Source organism: Schistocerca americana, chromosome 5, assembly GCF_021461395.2.
Source record: "Schistocerca americana isolate TAMUIC-IGC-003095 chromosome 5, iqSchAmer2.1, whole genome shotgun sequence".
Taxonomy (NCBI): domain Eukaryota; kingdom Metazoa; phylum Arthropoda; class Insecta; order Orthoptera; family Acrididae; genus Schistocerca; species Schistocerca americana.
Genome location: NC_060123.1, coordinates 96776834 through 96797353, shown reverse-complemented (window position 1 = coordinate 96797353; position 20520 = coordinate 96776834). Strand labels below are relative to the sequence as shown.

The window sequence follows — 20520 nt, the reverse complement described above, 5'->3', positions numbered from 1 at the left end:
AGCGACTGTCTGCTTGAGTTTGGCCTTGACAGGTGAGCCACTATGCTGCCAATGTATGGTGTTTCATTTCTGGTGTGGCATGCAACATCTATGTTTCATCCGCAAAGACAATACAATCACGAAATTATTACTTTCCTCCGAGTAACGCTGTAGGAATGTCAATGCTGCGGCCACATGTTTGGTTTTGTGTTCATCTGTCAGTTTCCCTGGCACCCATATTGCACACGCTTTATGAAACTCAAGCCGCTGGAAGACAATTTCGTTCAATAGTTCATCATATCTTTCCATCATATCTGAATATCGGTTCATCCTTCTGTGAACTGCCGGCACTGTCACCTGACCGTACTGTCATTCATAATGTCACGAACGTACACATGGCACAACTGGTGGTGGGTGTTTGCTGGAGATTGCTTCTGAGCATGCAAAAATCAGCTTCTGAGTGCCCAGAAATCAGATAACTGCACAAACCTCACAGTTGGTGGGAGACAGTATCAGAGCAGCTATTTTATCCTAGCACTGTGTAGTAACCACTGCCATCACAAGACTGAAATTGAACAGCATTGTTCACACATACCTCCCCTCATTCGTGCACATGCGCATTCCTATCTGACTACTGGTGCCATCTCTGGATGCGGTAGGAACTTACTTTGTGGATGCTCCTCATAATTGTAGAGAAGACAGAGACCCAACTGAGATCCATTGGAAGAATCCTCTGGGTGTTTAGTCCACTCCAAAAGGAGGTAGCTTACAAAAACCTTCGTTTCAGTGACACTTGAGTATTGCTCCTCAGTCTGGTGCCATTGCCAGAAAGAATCAATAATAGAGGAAAGCGAGAGTGTCCAATGACGAGCCATGTGTTTGTATATGCTCTTTTAGTAACTGCATCCGTGTCATCAACATGATCTCCCAATTCCAGTGGAAGGCACTACAGAAGAGGCATGTTTCCCAGTTGGTTTACTGTTAAAATTCCAACAATGTATATTCCTACTACAGCAAACTAATATATTGCTTCCTCTTATTTATATCTCATAAGAAGACCATGAAGTTAAAGTTAGAGGGATTCACCCTAAAGTGGAAATTTACCAATACTCATTCTTCCCACACACCTTTTGCATATAGAGCAGCAAAGGGGGGAGGTGGGGGCAGTGGTGTACAAAGTATCCTCTGCCACATACCATAAGGAGGCTTGCAGGTAATAGCCATAGATGTAGCAGTATTCTAGAATTAGAAAGATGCTGGTGAGAATATTGTATGTCATCTCAAGTAAATGGATGAGGGAAGCTGGAAGTGACTCATATTATCTTCTCGGTGTGCACAAACTATCTGTTATTCTGTTATTGGGGAGAAATTTTGAATTTATATTTGACTCAATTTTGGCACCTGATGGATATAGTAGCACAGCATACATAAGGAAGACTCTGAAGTTACGGTGTGACTTCTTACAACGGGCATGAGAATAGTTCCATAAAGATTGAAATTGTGCAATCAATTGGCATGGTTTATAAAAGCAGACATGTGTAATGACAATTTATTGCTAAATACTGCACCCTCTCTGCAACGCAATTTTGACACATTATATGAGGATGCCGAAAACTCAAAGCCTCTCAGTAAGAGACAGCTCTCCTTAGGCAAATATGCACTTTCATTTCAGCATATTTTATTCTTTGTCAAATGGTCTGCAAAAACCTATTCTACATTTGTCATAATCTTTTCACTTGATTCAAATTATTTTCCATCTACTCAAGTTATTGCCAAAGCATCTTTGTGGGCAGGTGCACTGTACTGCTGAAAAACAGTTTTTTTTCTATTTGTTAAGCAGATCTCATCTTGATTTTTTGTCATCCAGTTTGCCCATAATACTTGCATAGTATTTGCAAGTTATTGTTTTATTCTTTACAGGGCAATCAATAAAAAGTACACTTTGGCATTCCAGAATACAATGGCATCGAGGAGTGGACAGGACGAGGATGGAGGAGATAGAGAACTCGTGCCCTTCTCTTGGTAGTCTCCCTCTTCATCTGTTCCATTCCCCTCTCCCAGCCTACTCTTCCATGTCACAGTGCCTCACACATAGCCCCCTGACTCCTCCAGAGTGAGCTCACAAGTGGCACATTCCTATCCAGTGCACTTGCTGCCTCTCCCTCGAAGCTATCAGCCACTCGTCCCCCAATCCTTCCTCCCACTCTCCACCTACTTTCTTCCCTCACCATTACAACTGATACAGCCAGCTGAGCTGGAGTGCTGGTATAATGTACCCAGCCATGACAATGTAACCAAGCAAATGAATATAATAGAGGGAAACATTCCACGTGGGAAAAATATATCTTAAAACAAATATGATGTAACTTACCCATCTACTCAATCTCCCACTTCCAGCTCCACTCCCCGCAAAACCTCAAAATTGTAATCAACACAATCTGGAACCACAACACCCTAATTCAGTAGTTAACCTTTCCTCCAAACCTCTCTCCCAATCTGAAACCTCTGTCCTATCCAAAGGCCTCACCTTCAGCCCTACTCCCAGATTCAACCAAACAGCCCTCGTCAAAGATTTACTGTCCTGCACCCGTACTCTCTGCTGGAAATATCACTTTGCCATGAAGAAAAATAATCCTAATCCTACCCCTAATGATCCAACACCCCAAGACACTATCCAAATTGAACCCTGCCTGGAACAGTTCCGTCCTCCGTCACAGTGGGACCCACCTCCTCTTCCTCAAAATCACCCTCTCCAAACCTTCCAGGAATTTCTCACTTCCAGCCTTGCCTCTCAATCCTTCTTGAAAAACCTTAATCCTACTCCCAACATCACCACATCTGAAGCCCAGGCTATCCGTGATCTGAAGGCTGACCGATCAATCGTCATTCTTCCAGCGGACAAGGGTTCCACGACCGTGGTACTTGATTGTCGAGAGTATGTGGCTGAGGGACTGCATCAGCTTTCAGACAACACTACATACAAAGTTTGCCAAGGTAACCCCATTCCTGATGTCCAGGCGGAGCTTCACGGAATCCTCAGAACCTTAGGCCCCCTACAAAACCTTTCACCTGACTCCACCAACCTCCTGGCCCCACCAACACCCTGCACCCCTACCTTCTACCTACTTCCTAAAATTCACAAACCCAATCATCCTGGCCACCCCATTGTAGCTGGTTACCAAGACCCCACAGAATGTATCTCTGCCTACGTAGATCAACACCTTCAACCCATTACATGCAGTCTCCCATCCTTCATCAAAGACACCAACCACTTTCTCGAACGCCTGGAATCCTTACCCAATCTGTTACCCCCGGAAACCATCCTTGTAACCATTGATGCCACTTCCTTATACACAAATATTCTGCACGTCCAGGGTCTCGCTGCGATGGAGCGCTTCCTTCCGCCGGTCACCTGCCACCCTACCTAAAACCTCTTTCCTCATTACCTTAGCCAGCTTCATCCTGACTCACAACTTCTTCCCTTTCGAAGGCCAGACATACCAACAATTAAAGGGAACAGCCATGGGTACCAGGATGGCCCCCTCGTATGCCAACCTATTTATGGGTCACTTAGAGGAAGCCTTCTTGGTTACCCAGGCCTGCCAACCCAAAGTTTGGTACAGATTTATTGATGACATCTTCATGATCTGGACTCACAGTGAAGAAGAACTCCAGAATTTCCTCTCCAACCTCAACTCCTTTGGTTCCATCAGATTCACCTGGTCCTACTCCAAATCCCATGCCACTTTCCTTGACGTTGACCTCCATCTGCCCAATGGCCAGCTTCACATATCCGTCCACATCAAACCCACCAACAAGCAACAGTACCTCCATTATGACAGCTGCCACCCATTCCATATCAAACAGTCCCTTCCCTACAGCCTAGGTCTTCGTGGCAAACGAATCTGCTCCAGTCCTGAATCCCTGAACCATTACACCAACAACCTGAAAACAGCTTTCGCATCCCGCAACTACCCTCCTGACCTGGTACAGAAGCAAATAACCAGAGCCACTTCCTCATCCCCTCCAACCCAGAACCTCCAACAGAAGAACCTCAAAAGTGCCCCACTTGTGACATGATACTTTCCGGGACTGAATGTGGCTCTCCAGCAGGGATACGACTTCCTCAAATCCAGCCCTGAAATGATATCCATCCTTCATGAAATCCTCCCCACTCCACCAAGAGTGTCTTTCCGCCGTCCACCTAACCTTCGTAACCTCTTGGTTCATCCCTATGAAATCCCCAAACCACCTTCCCTACCCTCTGGCTCCTACCCTTGTAACCACCCCCGGTGTAAAACCTGTCCCATGCACCCTCCCACCACCACCTACTCCAGTCCTCTAAGACGGAAGGTGTACACGATCAAAGGCAGAGCCACGTGTGAAAGCACCCACGTGATTTACCAACTGACCTGCCTACACTGTGAAGCTTTCTATGTGGGAATGACCAACAACAAACTGTCCATTCGCATGAGTGGACACAGGCAGACAGTGTTTGTTGGTAATGAGGATCACCCTGTGGCTAAACATGCCTTGGTGCACAGCCAGCACATCTAGGCACATAACACCAACCTATCAGAACTCCGGAGATGGGAACTTGCCCTTCAATATATCCTCTCTTCCCGTTACCCACCAGGCTTCAACCTCCGCTAATTTCAAGTTGCCGCCGGTCATACCTCACCTGTCATTCAACAACATCTTTGCCTCGACTGACATCTCTGGACAAACTCTTTGCCTTTACATATGTCTGCTTGTGTCAGTATATGTGCGGATGGATATGTGTGTGTGTGCGCGCGAGTGTATACCTGTCCTTTTTTCCCCCAAGGTAAGTCTTTCCGCTCCCAGGATTGGAATGACTCCTTACCCTCTCCCTTAAAACCCACATCCTTTCGTCTTTCCCTCTCCTTCCCTCTTTCCTGATGAAGCAACTGTGGGTTGCGAAAGCTTGAATTTTTTGTGTTTGTTTGTGTGTCTACCAACATACCAACACTTTCATTTGGTAAGTTACATAATCTTTGATTTTAGATACAAACATGCAAATGGACGTACATTCTTTTAACTCTGAAGGAGGACTCATCTGAATGCAGCTTTTATGTGATTATCAATCATTCAGTACCTCAACTAAATGATTGTACATTGACGACAACAAGAACTGTTCTGAGAAGAAGGTGCACACTATCTATAGCCCTTCTATTAACTTTTGAGATATTATTTTTTATGTTAAACTACTCCAAGATTTTTATGATGGTACAGTGTTCCTGTTTATCCATTTTAAAGGAACACATGCAAAACGACTATTTGACAATGCTTTATAAACAAAATGATGCTGTAGACTTTGTTGGAACTTGATTTACTTTAGTGCACAGCATGTATCAGCATAGCTGGAACAAAATTTCATTGATATCAGTGACACCTCTTTGCCAAACCAACAACTTTATAGCTTGCAAGTTATTGCTCAGTTAAATGTTGTGCAGCTTGTCGAAGCTGTTCTCCACGAGCACTGAGTGTCAGACTCTCCTCAGCCTGCAAGAATATGTCTACTGCTCACCAATTGTACCAGTTATGTACCCTGGTGCTGGACTATCCAACACTAGTGCTTGCATGAGGGGCTAACACTGAGACAGCAATGCACCCACTATCTTAGGAGTTAATCGTTAATCTTTCACTTTACTTCCCAGTTAGCAGATTCTCTCAGTACCACAGATGGAATTCAGATGGCAATAATTTTGTCTTTACAAAATTCTTGTGAATGCAAAAGACAAATCTATAGTATAATTAGTGTCAAGAGCAACCTAAGTCAGCCATAAATACAATTATTTGCTCAATTTACAGAATGCGGACTAGTACATATTCATTTTCTGTAAAGATGGCAATAAAAGTATTTAGCAGATGATGCCATCCCCAACAAGTAGCTTTCTGTAGACATATTTACTGATTTTCACATTCATTCTACTTATGAAGTACATACAAAGAAAGCAACCTTCCAGCATCAGGTACCAGTGTAAATAGTACTCAGCTTTCAATAATACTAAAATCAATATTTTTAACGAAGGTGATGTTATTTATGTAATACAACAAGACAAATGTAATTTGTTTAACATGTGTAATAAATTCTATATAACTGTTCCAGGACCATGGCAATGAGTCTCAATACAATGTCAAGTCGAATGGGAGCTTTTAGTGGAAATTTATCATTTCCATACTTGCTGGCAATTGACTGTATAGCTCCATTTTCCCTGTTGACTGCTTTAGTACTGAGTAAGTATTCATCCTACAATACTCGAGGTTTCAGCTGAAATATTTACTTGCCTGATCAGTTAATCATCTTAAGTTCAAAATGTTATTTGTTACATGCAGAAAAGCGCTTCTAACAAATATCAACTAATGTTCAAATTGCTATTTTACAGCCACACTTTTTAAGGTTTGATTATTATGATGGAGGACCCTAGAACTAATGCAAAAACAAATAAAGAAAATCTTAGTAAAACATGGTTCAGGAGAGGTGGGCAGACCAACTACAGGATGTAGTGTAAGGTCACTCTCTCTCTTCTCTCTCTCTCTCTCTCTCTCTCTCTCTCTCTCTCTCTCTCTCTGAGGGATCATCAAGAAGTATGGCAGGAATTGCTTCATCAAAATGTTAACTAATCAAATTTTGGTCCAATATAAGGATCATGTGTCGCTTCTTAGAGTTAAGTTTGAGACCGAAGTTTTCTGCACATCTTCATGTGCCTCCCGAGATGGCAGAAACAATATTCTTAGGACTGTCATTTAATGCAGTTGGCTAAAGTGACATTTACAACAGTATGATCAAGATGACATTTGTGTTAATATACAGGGGGAAAACCAACAGTTCCGTGACTGAATGCTTATGGGCTTCTGAAGGGTTGAAGGTTCATTTTCCCCACAAGAAATTCTGCTGCCCAACACAATGTTCTTCACTTCAGTGACTGCTTCATAGCCTGCGCCATGTGGATCCTTCATATTAATGCCATATTTTCTGAACTGTGCAGGTAGGAACACACCCTGTAATATATCCTACATTCCTGCAACCCCCCCCCCCCCCCTCCCCATTCTCAACCATCCCCTTCCCTGCTCCCAAACCAAGCACTACACAGCTTTTTATTCCACCAATTCACCCAGAGTCTCATTTTTCCCCCTCCCTTACTTCCCTCCTTTTCTGCTCCCTTCCCCCTTCTCCCTCTCTGCCTTCTGTCAAACCATCTGACTACATCTGGCAGCCCTATCCTGTCCCCAGCATGTCCCTGCATGCTCCCACAACCAGCACTTTACTGTCCCCCACCCCCACCCTGCTATCCCTTCCCCACCCCATACCAGCCTCCTCGCTATCCCTAACATCTATATTACTTCTCCCACCAGATGCAGTTGCTCACAGTCCGGCCTGAGTGGCCAGAGGTGGTCGTATGTGTGAGTTCTGCTTGCGTAAATCTGCATGTGTTGCCTGCTTTAGAACAAGACATTTTGCCAAAAGCTCACATGTTTAGCAGACTTTTTGTTGTGTCTGTCTGCGACTCAATGCTCTGTATGGTGAAGAACAGTCTATCCTTTTCCTGGATTTTCCATTGTTTGATTTTGACTAACGATTTTTTTTCCATCCTCCAACCCAGTGCTGTCTTTCTTCGTTTCTATTCTCTAACACATTACTTTACTCAGTGTCCATCCTCTTCTTTCTCTTCTTTCCTGTATTTTTCCTGTCACCTTCCAAACCACACCTTATTCTCTGACTTACGAGCCACACTGTATCAACAGTCTGGTCTGTGCGTAACGTATGGCTTCATGACTGTGCTGGCTGTTGGTGCAGCATTTCATGTCCCACATTTCCCCCACCAGTATAATTAATCTTGAGCTTTCAAACTGAACACTCTTCCTGCCTCACTCTTCTGTGCCCGCATCTTGTGGTCGTGCGGTAGCGTTCTCGCTTCCCACGCCCGGGTTCCCGGGTTCGATTCCCGGCGGGGTCAGGGATTTTCTCTGCCTCGTGATGGCTGGGTGTTGTGTGCTGTCCTTAGGTTAGTTAGGTTTAAGTAGTTCTAAGTTCTAGGGGACTGATGACCATAGATGTTAAGTCCCATAGTGCTCAGAGCCATTTGAACCATTTTTTCACTCTTCTGTATTTCTACCTCATCTTCCCCCTCACCCCCCTACCATCCACCACTCTTTCTTCTCTCTTATTCCAGTACACACATACCAACCTCTCCTAATCCTGTCACATCCTCTGTTCCCCTTCTTAATACATATCCACCCACTGACCTGCATCCCACATTATTCTCTTTTTATTTATTTTTCTCTTTGATCTCATTGTGTTTTCATGTTGATTTCAGTTTGTTTCCACCTTTCACTGTCAGCTCTACTTCTCCATATTTCATCCACTCTGTCCTTTTTGTCATTTTTCCCACACATTTTGTGTGTTTTTGTAAGTTTTTTGCACATAATTTTATGTATTTTTATCCTCCACTGTGGATCCTCGCTGCTTCCATCTGCACCAACACAGAGCAGTTTCCTTATTCCTAGTGTACTAGTTGTTATCTTACTCGTTTCTTAGATAACTGAAAAATTGTTTGTATAATCTTACACAGTATAGTGTGGTAGGACAACACTCTCACCACGTGTTTTTGAATGGGAATAATATGACCAGTCCCAGAACAATTTCAGCACGAATTATTTTTTTAGTAGTTGCTGAAAGATTACACACCCAATATCTGAATATCCCATTTGTCTAGGGGGGGGTTTCATAGTTTTCTTTGTCTACAAAATAATCATTCCAACATTAAGCATGGCCTGGGTTATCTTCTGTTTAAATAAACTCCACCAGATTGGAAATACTTTCAGCTAAAAATTATATTTATTCATACTTTTTGTTAGAAACTACACCATTTTCACTATCAACGTTGATAATCTAAATCCATTAAACTTCACTTGTCACAAAAACACATCCGCCTTCCTCCAAGACTGAAAAAGAAGTGGCGGGCAAGCCAACATGAGTCCAGAAGTTGCAGACATTCCCACTTCCTAGCTAGCTTCTTTGATCTACTGACCTTATAAACTCCAAAGATAGATATATATAATTTAACATCTTAAACAAGTTCATTATTTATCATAAAAGAACATATTCATAATTAAATTAATAAATTAAGCACATTTTCTGGCAACATAATACAATCATGAATTTACCTCAACTCTTTATCTTCTATGGTCGATTACATTATACTAGCCAGAACCCAGTCCCACATACTGCTCCTGCATTGTTGCCTGGCTCATTGAATCCCCCCAAAATACTTATCTCCAGCTGCAACCCTTCTGTTCATGATGACCTCCATCTGTTCATATTCTGCCAGTCCTCAGCCCTCACCAAACTAATCCTGCAAAAAAATTAAAATCAGGCCCAAACCTCCTTGCAATACCTCCTCTCCATACATACAATTACCCTGTTTTGCAATCCTAAATCCCTGTATCCTGTCTCTCACAATGAATCTCTTGCCCTTCAGGAACTAGAGTTACATGCACAACAACACCTCAAAAAATTCGCCAACTTGTTCCCTTGCTGCTCTCACATTGGACTACCACTATTCATCACCTTTACAACAACCTCCAAACTTCCCCCATGTCCCTTCGTAGCTGACAAACCCTGCCTTGCAGACCTACTGCATGTACCACACTATCAGAAACTCCCTCCTACCGTTATACAGAATCCAGAACCTAAACAGACCCAAAACACAGTCACGAATCTTTCCTCCAAAAGCCTTAATCCCACAGAAGTATCAGTCCTTTCCAATGGTCTTACTTTTTGCCCAACTCCTGAATTCAGTCATGCTAGACTTGTTAAAGACCTTGTCTCCTCCTCCTGGTCCCTACAGTGCAAACACTTTTCCTCACTAACCCTGCCAGTCGGACTCAACCCAATACTAACCTGGAACCTTGCCCGACTCAGTTCACTCCCCCATCCAACCACGATCCATCCCCACTGCCCCCAAATCATCCCCGTTAACATTCCAGAATTTTTTAAACTAAAACCTTGCCTCACCATCATTCTCCAGATCCCCAGATCCCTCAACATGGTAGCTACCCTTACATCTGCAGAAAGAACCAGTCCACCACCTAAACACTAATCCTGATCTTATAATCCTACCTGCCAACTAAGACTTCACCACTGTGGTTTTGAACCACAGGGATTGCTGGCAGAAGGACTCCACCAGCTGTCAGATTTGTCCACATACAAATCCTGCCAAGTGACCCATTCCAGAAACCAACAGGATCTCCACTCTCTCCTCAAATACTTAGGCCGATCACAGAACCTCTCCCCTGAGTCTGTCTTTCTCTTCACCCCTACCACTTCCCCGCATTCCTACCTTCTACGTGCTTCCCAAAGTCCATAAACCCAACCACCCAGGACACCCCATTGTGGCTGGTTACTGTGCCCCCACTGATAGAATCTCTGCTCTTGCAGACCAACACCTTCAGACTATTACCTGTGACCTACCCTCTCCTATATAAAAGACACCAACCATTTTCTCCACTCACTATGCACAGTTCCTGTTCCTTTACCACACAACAGTCCACTCCTCACTATTGGCGCCACCTCTGTTTATGCTGACATTCCTAATGCACATGGCCTTGACACTATTGAACACTACGTTTCCCAAACCTACAACCTCCATCTCGGTCAGAGTGGGCAACTATAAACTCACTCACAATTGCTTCACCTCTGAAGGCACCACCTATAAACAAATATGTGCTGCAACAATGTGTACTGTCACGCCACCATCCTCCAAGGTGTGTGAGAAAAATAATAAGACTGGCAACACTGTGAGCACTCTGGCAATACAGTGTCATTCTACTCATGTAGACCAATGTGTTCATCCGTTCCAGAAGTTCAGCCTGAGTTTCAGCTCCGTACAGCTATCATGTGATGTTTGGAAGCACCATCAGTGAAGTCATTGTGTGACATGAAAATGTACTGTGGAATTTAGAGCAATGTTATGCAATCAAATTTTGTGTTAAACTTGGGAATCCACAAGTGTGACCTTTGAAAAGTTGATGCGGCTCACGGGGAACATTCCTTATCAAGAGCAGAAGTTTTTTGCTGTCACAAATCATTTTTGGAAGGGCAAGAAAACACCGAATATGAACTTTGCTGAGGGCAACATTCTACACCTACAAACTGCAAACCACTGTGAAGTGCTTGGCAGAGGGGTACATCTCATTGTACTGGTTATTGGGGTTCACTGCACATGCTGTAGCGGTTATAACCTTATCCTCAAAGTCCCATGTGAACGATTTGTAGAGCACTGTAGTATATTTCTGGAGCCGTCATTTAAAGCCAGTACTTGAAACTTTATTAGTAGACGTTCTCAGGACAGTTTACATCTATCTTCAAGAGTCTGCCAGTTTCTTCAGTACCTCTGTGACACTTTGCTTTTCTTTAGTATATCTGTGAAACTTTCACATTGGTGAAACACACACCTGTAACCATTTGTGCTGCCCTTCTCTGTATAAGTTCAATATCCCCTGATAGTCCTATTTTGTACATGTCCCACACACCACAAACTTGAGCAATATTCTAGAACCAGTCACATGAATGACTTGTAAGCAATCTCCTTTGTGAACTGATTCCACTTCTTCAGTATTCTACCGATAAGCTGAAGTCTACCACTTGCTTTACCCACATCTGAACCTATGTGATCATTCCATTTCATATCCCTACAAAGTGTTACACCCCGGTATTTATATCAGCTGGCAAGTACCAACAGTGGCTCATTAATATGTAGTCATTGGATACTATGTTTTTTTTTCATTTTGTGAAGTGCACAACTATACATTTTTGAACATTTAAAACAAGTTGCCAATCTTTGCACCACTATGAAATCTTATCGAGATCTGCAGATTCTTTCAGACAGTACTTAGTTACAGGTAACTGCATCACCTGCAACAATCCTGAGGTTACTATTAATATTTTCTGCAATGTCATTAACATACAACATGAACAGCAAGGGTCCCAACACACTTCCCTGGGGCACATCCGAAGTTACTTCTTCATCTGACAATGACTCTCAATCCAAGGTAACATGCTGTGTCCCCCCTCCCAAAAAGTCATCAATACAGTCACAAATTCACTTGATACCTCATACAATCATGCTTTTGACAATAAGCATAGCTGTAGTACTGAGTCAAAAGCTTTTCAGAAATTGAGAAATACTGCATCTACCTGGCTGCCATGATGCAAAGCTTTCAGTATGTCACGTGAGAATAGTGTGAGATAGGTTTCACATGATTGATGTTTTCAGAATTCATGCTGGTTGGTATGGAGGATGTCATTCTGTTTGAGACACCTCATTATGTTTGAGCTCAGAATATGTTCTAAGATTCTACAACAAATTGATGTCATGGATACTGGACTGTAGTTTTGTGGATCGCCTCTACTACCCTTCTTGTAGATGAGTGTGACCTATGCTTTTTTCCAAGACCTGGGCATGGGTTTTTGTTCGATTACAATTAGAAGATTGTTAGATTACAATTAGAAGAGGGGCTAACTCAGCCGCAAATTCACTATTGAATCCAATAGGGGTTCCATTAGGCCCTGGAGCTTTGTTCAGTTTTAATAATTTCAGCTGTTTCTCAACACAACTGACACTAATATTTATTTCACTCATGTTTCCAGTGGTACAAGGATTAAGCTGGGGCAATTCTCCTGGGTTTTCCTTTGTAAAGAAAATTTGAAAATGGAGTTAAGCATTTCATCTTTTGCTTTGCTACACTCAATTTCGTTTCCTGTCTCATTCATTAGGTACTAACAGCTTTCCCATATAATCAAAATTTATTTGGGTTTTATGAAAGAACATCTGGAAATATTTTGTTATGCTAGTCACTGAAAGCTTAACAAATGGTTCAAATGGCTCTGAGCACTATTCGACTTAACTTCTGAGGTCATCAGTCGCCTATAACTTAGAACTAATTAAACCTAACTAACCTAAGGACATTACACACATCCATGCCCGAGGCAGAATTCGAACCTGCGACCGTAGCAGTTGCTCGGCTCCAGACTGTAGCGCCTAGAACCGCACGGCCACTCCGGCCGGCCTGTATGCTTAACACATTACTCTCTTGACAGCCACATCCGTTTCATCAGCATCTCTCTATTTATGGCCCTATGCTTTGTTTCACAACTATTATGCAATAATCTCTGTTTCTTTAGAAGTTTCTTTACAGTGACTGTGAACTGTTCCACTGGGTACATACCCATCCAGTGCATGGCTACTTATTCTTTTAAACTGGAGCCATAGTTCCTCTACATATTCCTGCCCTGCTGGAAGTTTCAAGTTCCTTATTGAGATATGACACAACTGATTTTTTATCTAGTTTACTGGACATACATATCTTTCTGTTTGTTTTCATTGTCCTTCGTACTTTGTTAATCGTTGTTGCCACAACTGTTTCTTGGTCACTGATACCAGTTTTGATGTGGACATCCTCAATATATTTCCATCATGAGTGGGGTTCCAAACTACCTGTTCTAGGAACTTTTTAGAGAAGGCATTTAGTAAAGTTTCACGTGATGCCTCATCACACACTAGCAAAACTGTAATTTTCTCAATTGATTATTGGATGATTAAAGTTTTCACCAATGATTACACTCTGATTGGGGAACTTACATACAAGTGAACTGAGGTTTTCCTTTAAAGTTTTTGGTTACGTCAGATGGATGAGTCTGTGGGCAACAGGAAGAGCCAACTATCATTTCATGCCCACCCCTAATACTGAGTATAGCACAAACATTCTGACATGCAGCTTCAGTTTCTGTATCAGTGGATTTGAGTTTCTTGTCTACTGTGATGACTACACCACCTCCATTTACCATTTGCCTATCCTTTCAGTACACACTTAAATTTTCCCAAAATTCCCACTGCTATCAATCTGAGGTTTCCCCCAGCTTTCTGTATCTAGTATTATGTGAGCTTCAGTGCTTTTCAGGAGAGGTTCATACTGTGGCACTTCAGCAGTTAACCATTAGGATTTTAATTCTCTCATCTGTGGGAGGTACTTCTTCTCATCTTACACTGATACTTCTGGGTTTCCTACAGCTATCATTATCTGGATTGGACAGAGAATTACCTAATCTAATAAACTCTTGTGTACACTCCACACACACTCAGTCAGCTACCTGAGTAGCAGCCAGTGTAGTGTACACTTGACCCATTTAGTAGGACCCTACAGTTCTTAACCCAACGGTGCAAGCCCAGGAAGTGGCAGCATGGCTTGTCACAGAACCATCAAAGTCTCTGGTTCAGTCCTTCCACTCAACTCAGAACCAAAGGACCATGATCTATTCTGGAGACAATGCTGCAAATTGTGAGTTTCATAGAAACTCCATGCACAAGGCTGCTATTCTTGACCTTCTTTGCATCACTGGAGTGACCCTAGTATGACCTCAGAGCCCAGACGACAGGCATCATTTGGTCCAATGTGCACCACACTCTATAGCTGGTTGCACCCTGTTCCATCAATTGCTGCTGAAATAGCCTCTTCAGTGAGTTGAATGAGGCCCGCAAGCATACACACTGATTGCACTTGGTGCCCCTGTCCCCTGCTGCCATTTCCATAAGGGGTACCATCATTTGCTGTATGTTTGAACTCCCGATGATTGATAGACCCTCACCCTTATGTGACTGCCTCCTCTTCACACCAGACTAAACAGGTGAAGTGAGTCCCACTGGCTCAGTTTCAATTTCTATGAAAGACAGCACCTCAAACTTGTTGGCAATGGGTATTGGGACAACACCCTGAATCCACCCTGGTCCCCGTCCAACCTGTACAGCGTGTCTAACTCTACCACTGAAATGCTATTCGCAGTCAAGTGGATGAGTAATGACAGATCCCATACTCTCTGCAGAGGAGACAGGACCCACATGAGTAGATAGTACTTGAGAGATCTTTGGTACCACTACCACAGATACATGACTCTTGGGAGCTCTTCCAACACAACAACTTGCAGCAGCTACCAATCATTTGACAGTAGTCAGGGTGATTTCCAGCTGCTTATGACTGTCAACACACTCCTTCCAAGTTCGAGAACAGCATTCATAGTGGGGCTGCATTTTAGGTGGTGCGATATGTTACAGTCCAGTGAACAAATAACTTTAAATTAAACTTGCTGATTATCTTTTAATCTCATGAGCAATGAAGTTTCTGAAACTTCCTGGCAGATTAAAACTGTGTGCCGGACCGAGACTCGTGAAAGGCAAAGGTCCCGAGTTCAAGTCTCAGTCCGGCACACAGTTTTAATCTGCCAGGAAGTTTCATATCAGCGCACACTCCGCTGCAGAGTGAAAATCTCGTTCTGGTAACATCCCCCAGGCTGTGGCTAAGCCATGTCTCTGCAATATCCTTTCTTTCAGGAGTGCTAGTTCTGCAAGGTTCGCAGGAGAGCTTCTGTTAAGTTTGGAAGGTAGGAGACGAGGTATTGGCAGAAGTGAAGCTGTGAGGACGGGGCGTGAGTCATGCTTGGGTAGCTCAGTCGGTAGAGCACTTGCCCGTGAAAGGCAAAGGTCCCGAGTTCGAGTCTCGGTCCGGCACACAGTTTTAATCTGCCAGGAAGTTTCATATCAGCACACAGTCCGCTGCAGAGTGAAAATCTCATTCTGGAATGAAGTTTCTAGTCCCCTATAAGAATTGAAGCAAATACACAAAACGAGATTTCTATTAAGGCAACAGAAAAACTTTTTAAGGTTAATTATAGTGTCTTACCAAACTTGAAAATAGAGATAATTTATGATAAATGTATGTCATATATACTCCTCTTTAAGGGAAAACTAAATGTAACTCAATATGTTAGTTGGAATATTTGCTACAGTAACTAAATCACAAACGCTGATTTACTAAATCTTCGATTATGCACAGGACAATCATGGATCTGAAAATTCTCAAAACTGCACATTTATTTGTGTTGATATACAATGAAATTCACCGGTGATCTATTCTTTGGCAATAACTGTGAACCATAAACGTTGATTTGCTACAAAATATGTTACATATCTAAAATTCCAGTACCGATAACTTATGAAAATATAGTTTTGTAAGCATCCAGAAATTCTCAAAGCAACCTGTTTCTCATGTAATTATACAATGAAATTAGAGAATTACTGTTTTGAGCAAGGACAGGCCTACTGTTCTCAAAAGTTTTAAGAGCACGAATGAGATTACACCTACAATTGATGACAACAGTATGAGTTTATTGCAGCACTTCCGAAAGTTCAAAATTTCACAATACATCACAGTAGAAGTGGATATTGATATTATCAATGAAAGATTGTGCAGAAGCAATGTAAACAGTAAAATATACAAATCTAGAATTTCAAATCAGCACACAAGTCTTGTACAGGATGTCTCACACAAAAGCAAATCCCGAAGTCAGCTTACATACATAAATAAGTGTGCAAATTTCATGGATTTTTCACCTTAATGTTTCTATGGCAACTTCTACACTGGTGTGCCAAAGATGAACACTGCATCATGAGTTTATCTCGGCCAAAATCGCTAAAATGTGCAGCACCAATAAAGCACACCTTCTACCTGTTGCAGCTAACAATGCAACATTCATCTTCAAAAAGTGACAAAATTTCTAATATATGCCTACTCTTGTGAGATCGAGACCAACTTTTAACAATAAGGATGATAGGTGAGTTTGACTGAAGTTTTGTACACGTGAAAGGTTTGTGTCAAAAAGGTGCCAAAAAACGCCACAACTGAGCAAAAGGACAAGTGAAGAAATTTGTATGTTGATCTTCTTGAGAGGATTGTCAATGACCACGATTGGTCAGTTGTGTGATCACAGGTGATGAATCCTGGATTTTCAAATATGACCCAAGGCAAAGCAGCAAAGTGAGTAGTGGCACAGTGAGACATCTCCTCGACCAAAACAAGCTCAAATGAGCAACTGTAAAAGATGAAAACAATGCTGATTTGCTTTTTTGACAGTAGGGATATCATACATGAAGAAATTATTCCTCTGGGACAAACTGTCAGTGGAGTGCTTTACAAAGATGTACTTGAAAGGCCCAGGAAAAGGATAAATCAAGTGAGACTGGGCATTGCAGACAAGTGGATGCTTGATCATGACAACACTCCATGTCACATGGCCAGTTCCATCACGGAATGTTTTACCTCAAAAGGCAGTCCTTTTGTTCCATAACCTTGCTATTCACCTAATCAGAGTCCCTGTGAATTTTTTCTTTTCCTGAAATCTGGATATGTTTTAAAAAGACATCATTTTCGGACTCTGGAGAGCATTCAAAAGAAAGTGACCAATGTAATAAAGGCCTACCAGTTGAAGCCTTCAGGTGTGCTATGAGTATTGGTAACAATGACTCTGCCAGTGTATAGCTGCTGAATGGAACTACTTTGAAGGGGACAATATTGTTGTCTGAAAGAACTAAAAACTTTGGTGCATAAAAAACCAGTCTCATTACTTTTCTCATACACCTCATAAGCCAGCCTACTCCTAGAGGAAACCTTCTAACCCCCAGAAACCCAAACCCTTCACCTGGTTCAGATTCATTGATGACATCTTCGTGATCTGGATCAAGGGTGAGGATGCCTTATCCACATGCCTTCAGAACATCAACACCATCTCTCCCATTCACTTCACCTGGTCTTTTTTAACCCTACGAGATACCCTCCTCGATGTTGACATTTACCTCAAAAATGGTGATATCAGTAACTCTGTCCACATCTAACCTACCAACCACCAACAATACATCCACTTCGACAGCTGCCACCCACTCGATACCAAGATGTCCCTTCCCTCAAGCCTAGTTACCCGTGGCCAACATGCTTGTAATGATGAGCAGTTCCTCTCCAAATATACCAAGGGTCTCACTGAGGCCTAAACAGACCAGAATTATCCTCCCAACCTTGTACAGAACCAGATGTCAGGTGGGTTGTCTATCCAGTCATCCACCACCTCCCGGAGTTCCTATAGTTTGGGCACAAAGGAGCACTCCCCTTGTGACTCAGTACCCCCAGGACAGGAATCACATTCTCCGCTAGGGTTTCAACTACCTCTCAACATGCCCTGAAACCCCTCTCATAGTGATATTCTGCTGCCCAATGAACCTACACAACATTTTCATCCATCCCTACTCCATACCTGCTACCAACTACTTGCATCATGGTTCAGATTCCTGTAATAGACCCAGATGCAAGATTTCATCCTCCCACCACCATCTACTCCAGTCTGGTCACAAGCATTACCTATACCATCAAAGGCAGGGATACAAGTGAGAGCAGTGATCTACAAGCTAAGCTGCAACCTCAATGCTGCATTCTATGTGGTCATGATAATCAACAAGCTGTCTGTCCAAAAGAATGGCTACATAAAAACTAACAGAGAGACAGCTGGATGCTGAGCTTGCTGCCCAACACAACATTCTTCACACCCTGTGCCATCTGGATCCTTCATACCAACACCAGCTTTTCTGATCTGTGCAGGTGGGAATGCTCCCTGCAATACATCCTTGCATTCTAGCCATCAAACAGGCTCCTATGGATGATGGGCAAGAGGCAGATCCCATATTTTTAGATTTTTGAAAAGCATTTGACACGGTACCTCACTGCAACTGTTAACGAAGACACGTGCGTATGGAATCTGCTCCCAGATATGTGACTGGCTCAAAGACTTCTTAGGTAATAGAATCCAGTATGTTGTGCTCCTCGATGGTGAATGTTCATCGGAGATAAGGGTAACATCAGGAGTGCCCCAGGGAAGTGCGATACGACTGTTCCTATTTTCTATATTCATAAATGATCTGACAGACAGGGTGGACAGCAACCTGCGGTTATTCACTGATGATGCAGTGGTGTACAAGAAGGTGTCAAAGTTAGGTGACTATAGGTTGATACAAGATGATCTAGACGAAAATTGTAGTTAGTGTGATGGATGGCAGCTTGCTCTAAATGTAGAAAAATGTAAATGAATGTGGATTAGTAGGGAAAACAAACCCATAAGTTCGGTTTCAGCATTAGTAGCATTCTTCTTGATACAGTCACATCATTTAAATATCTGGGTGTAATGCTGCAAAGTGAGGTGAAATGGAATGAATGTACGAGGATTGTGGTAGGGAAGCTGAATGGTCAACTTCGGTTTCTTGGGCAAATCTGGTGAAAGTGTGGTTCATCTGTAAAGATGATCACATATAGGATATAAGTGTGACCTAGTCTTCAGTATTACTAGAGTGTTTGGGATTCATACCAGGTCAGATTAACGGAAGACATCAGAACAATTCAGAGGTGGGCTGCTAGATTTGTTACCAGTAGGTTCAATCAACATGCAAGTGCTATGGAAATGCTTTGGGAACTCAAATGGGTATCCCTGGAGGGAACGCAAAGTTCTTTTCAAGAAACACTATTGGGAAAATTTAGAGAGCTAGAATTTGAAGCTGATTGCAAAATTATTCTACTGCTGCCAATACACACTTCATGCAAGGGCCATGAACAATAGAGAAATTAGGGCTCACAATGAGGCATAAAGACACTCATTTTTTCCTTGCTCTATTTGCAAATGCAACAGGAAAAGAAATGAGTAGTAGTGGTACAGGGTACACTCCACTATGCACTGTACAGTGGCTTGTGGAGTATATATGTAAATGTATTAGAGATGAGCAAGAAATGAGGATATGAAAGGGTTTGCTTCAGCTGCAATCCGTCACAGTCCTCATGTCAGTGTACAAGAAGTTGCTGAAATGACTGGTGTCAGTCTTCGAGATGTGTGACAAATAGTACACAGTCATGAGCTCCACCGACACCAGCTGTCACAGACACAAGCATAGAAATGATTTCAATTGGAGAGGCACATTCTGTGAATGGACTACGAATAATTTCACTCTGTAGACACCGTGTAAGGTTTTATGATCTCTGTTGAATCCACATTTGCAAATTATGATGTCATGAACCATCATAATATGCACTGCTGGGCCACAGAGAATCCTAGGTGGGTTGTCATATTGATCAACAAAGAAAATTGTCTATTAATGTGTGTGTGTGTGTGTGTGTGTGTGTGTGTGTGTGTGTGTGTGGAATCCTTGGAGAAGAACTCACTGGTGCATGTTACTAAGCAGGTACTCTGACAGGTAAGATATATAGAGCTTTTATCATCCACAATTTAGGTGCAATCCTTGAAAATGAAAATCTAGACATTAGGGGCTGTATGTGGATGCAGAACAATGGCCACTCAGCCTATTATGTGTGTGATGTGCAAAAATGGATATCAGATTTCCTGGAACAGATAGGGCACCACCGTGGCCCGCATGGTTGTCCAATTTAATGTCAGTGTTACGTGTATGCTATAGGGAAAGTTGGGTAACACAGAATATGTACAAAGTCCTAGAGGGAAGAATAAGAATGGAAGGCCAAGAATGAAGTGTTCAGATTAAAGAGGGTGTACAACAGGGATGCAGTCTTTTGCAATGATGGAACATATGTTAGAGCATTAGGAAGTAACTTCCATGGTACTAGAAGCAGCTGCAGAGGGTAAAA

At 42.4% G+C, this 20520-nt stretch overlaps 1 protein-coding gene across 1 annotated transcript in view; it reads left to right on the top strand.

Moving 5' to 3' along the window:
• LOC124616118 (synaptic vesicle glycoprotein 2A-like) overlaps nt 1-20520 on the top strand; it is a 197792-nt gene that overhangs the window by 162799 nt on the left and 14473 nt on the right. The window contains exon 11 of the mRNA XM_047144382.1: nt 6110-6237. Within this exon, the coding sequence (XP_047000338.1) occupies nt 6110-6237 (128 nt within the window). The remainder of the gene's footprint in view (nt 1-6109; nt 6238-20520) is intronic.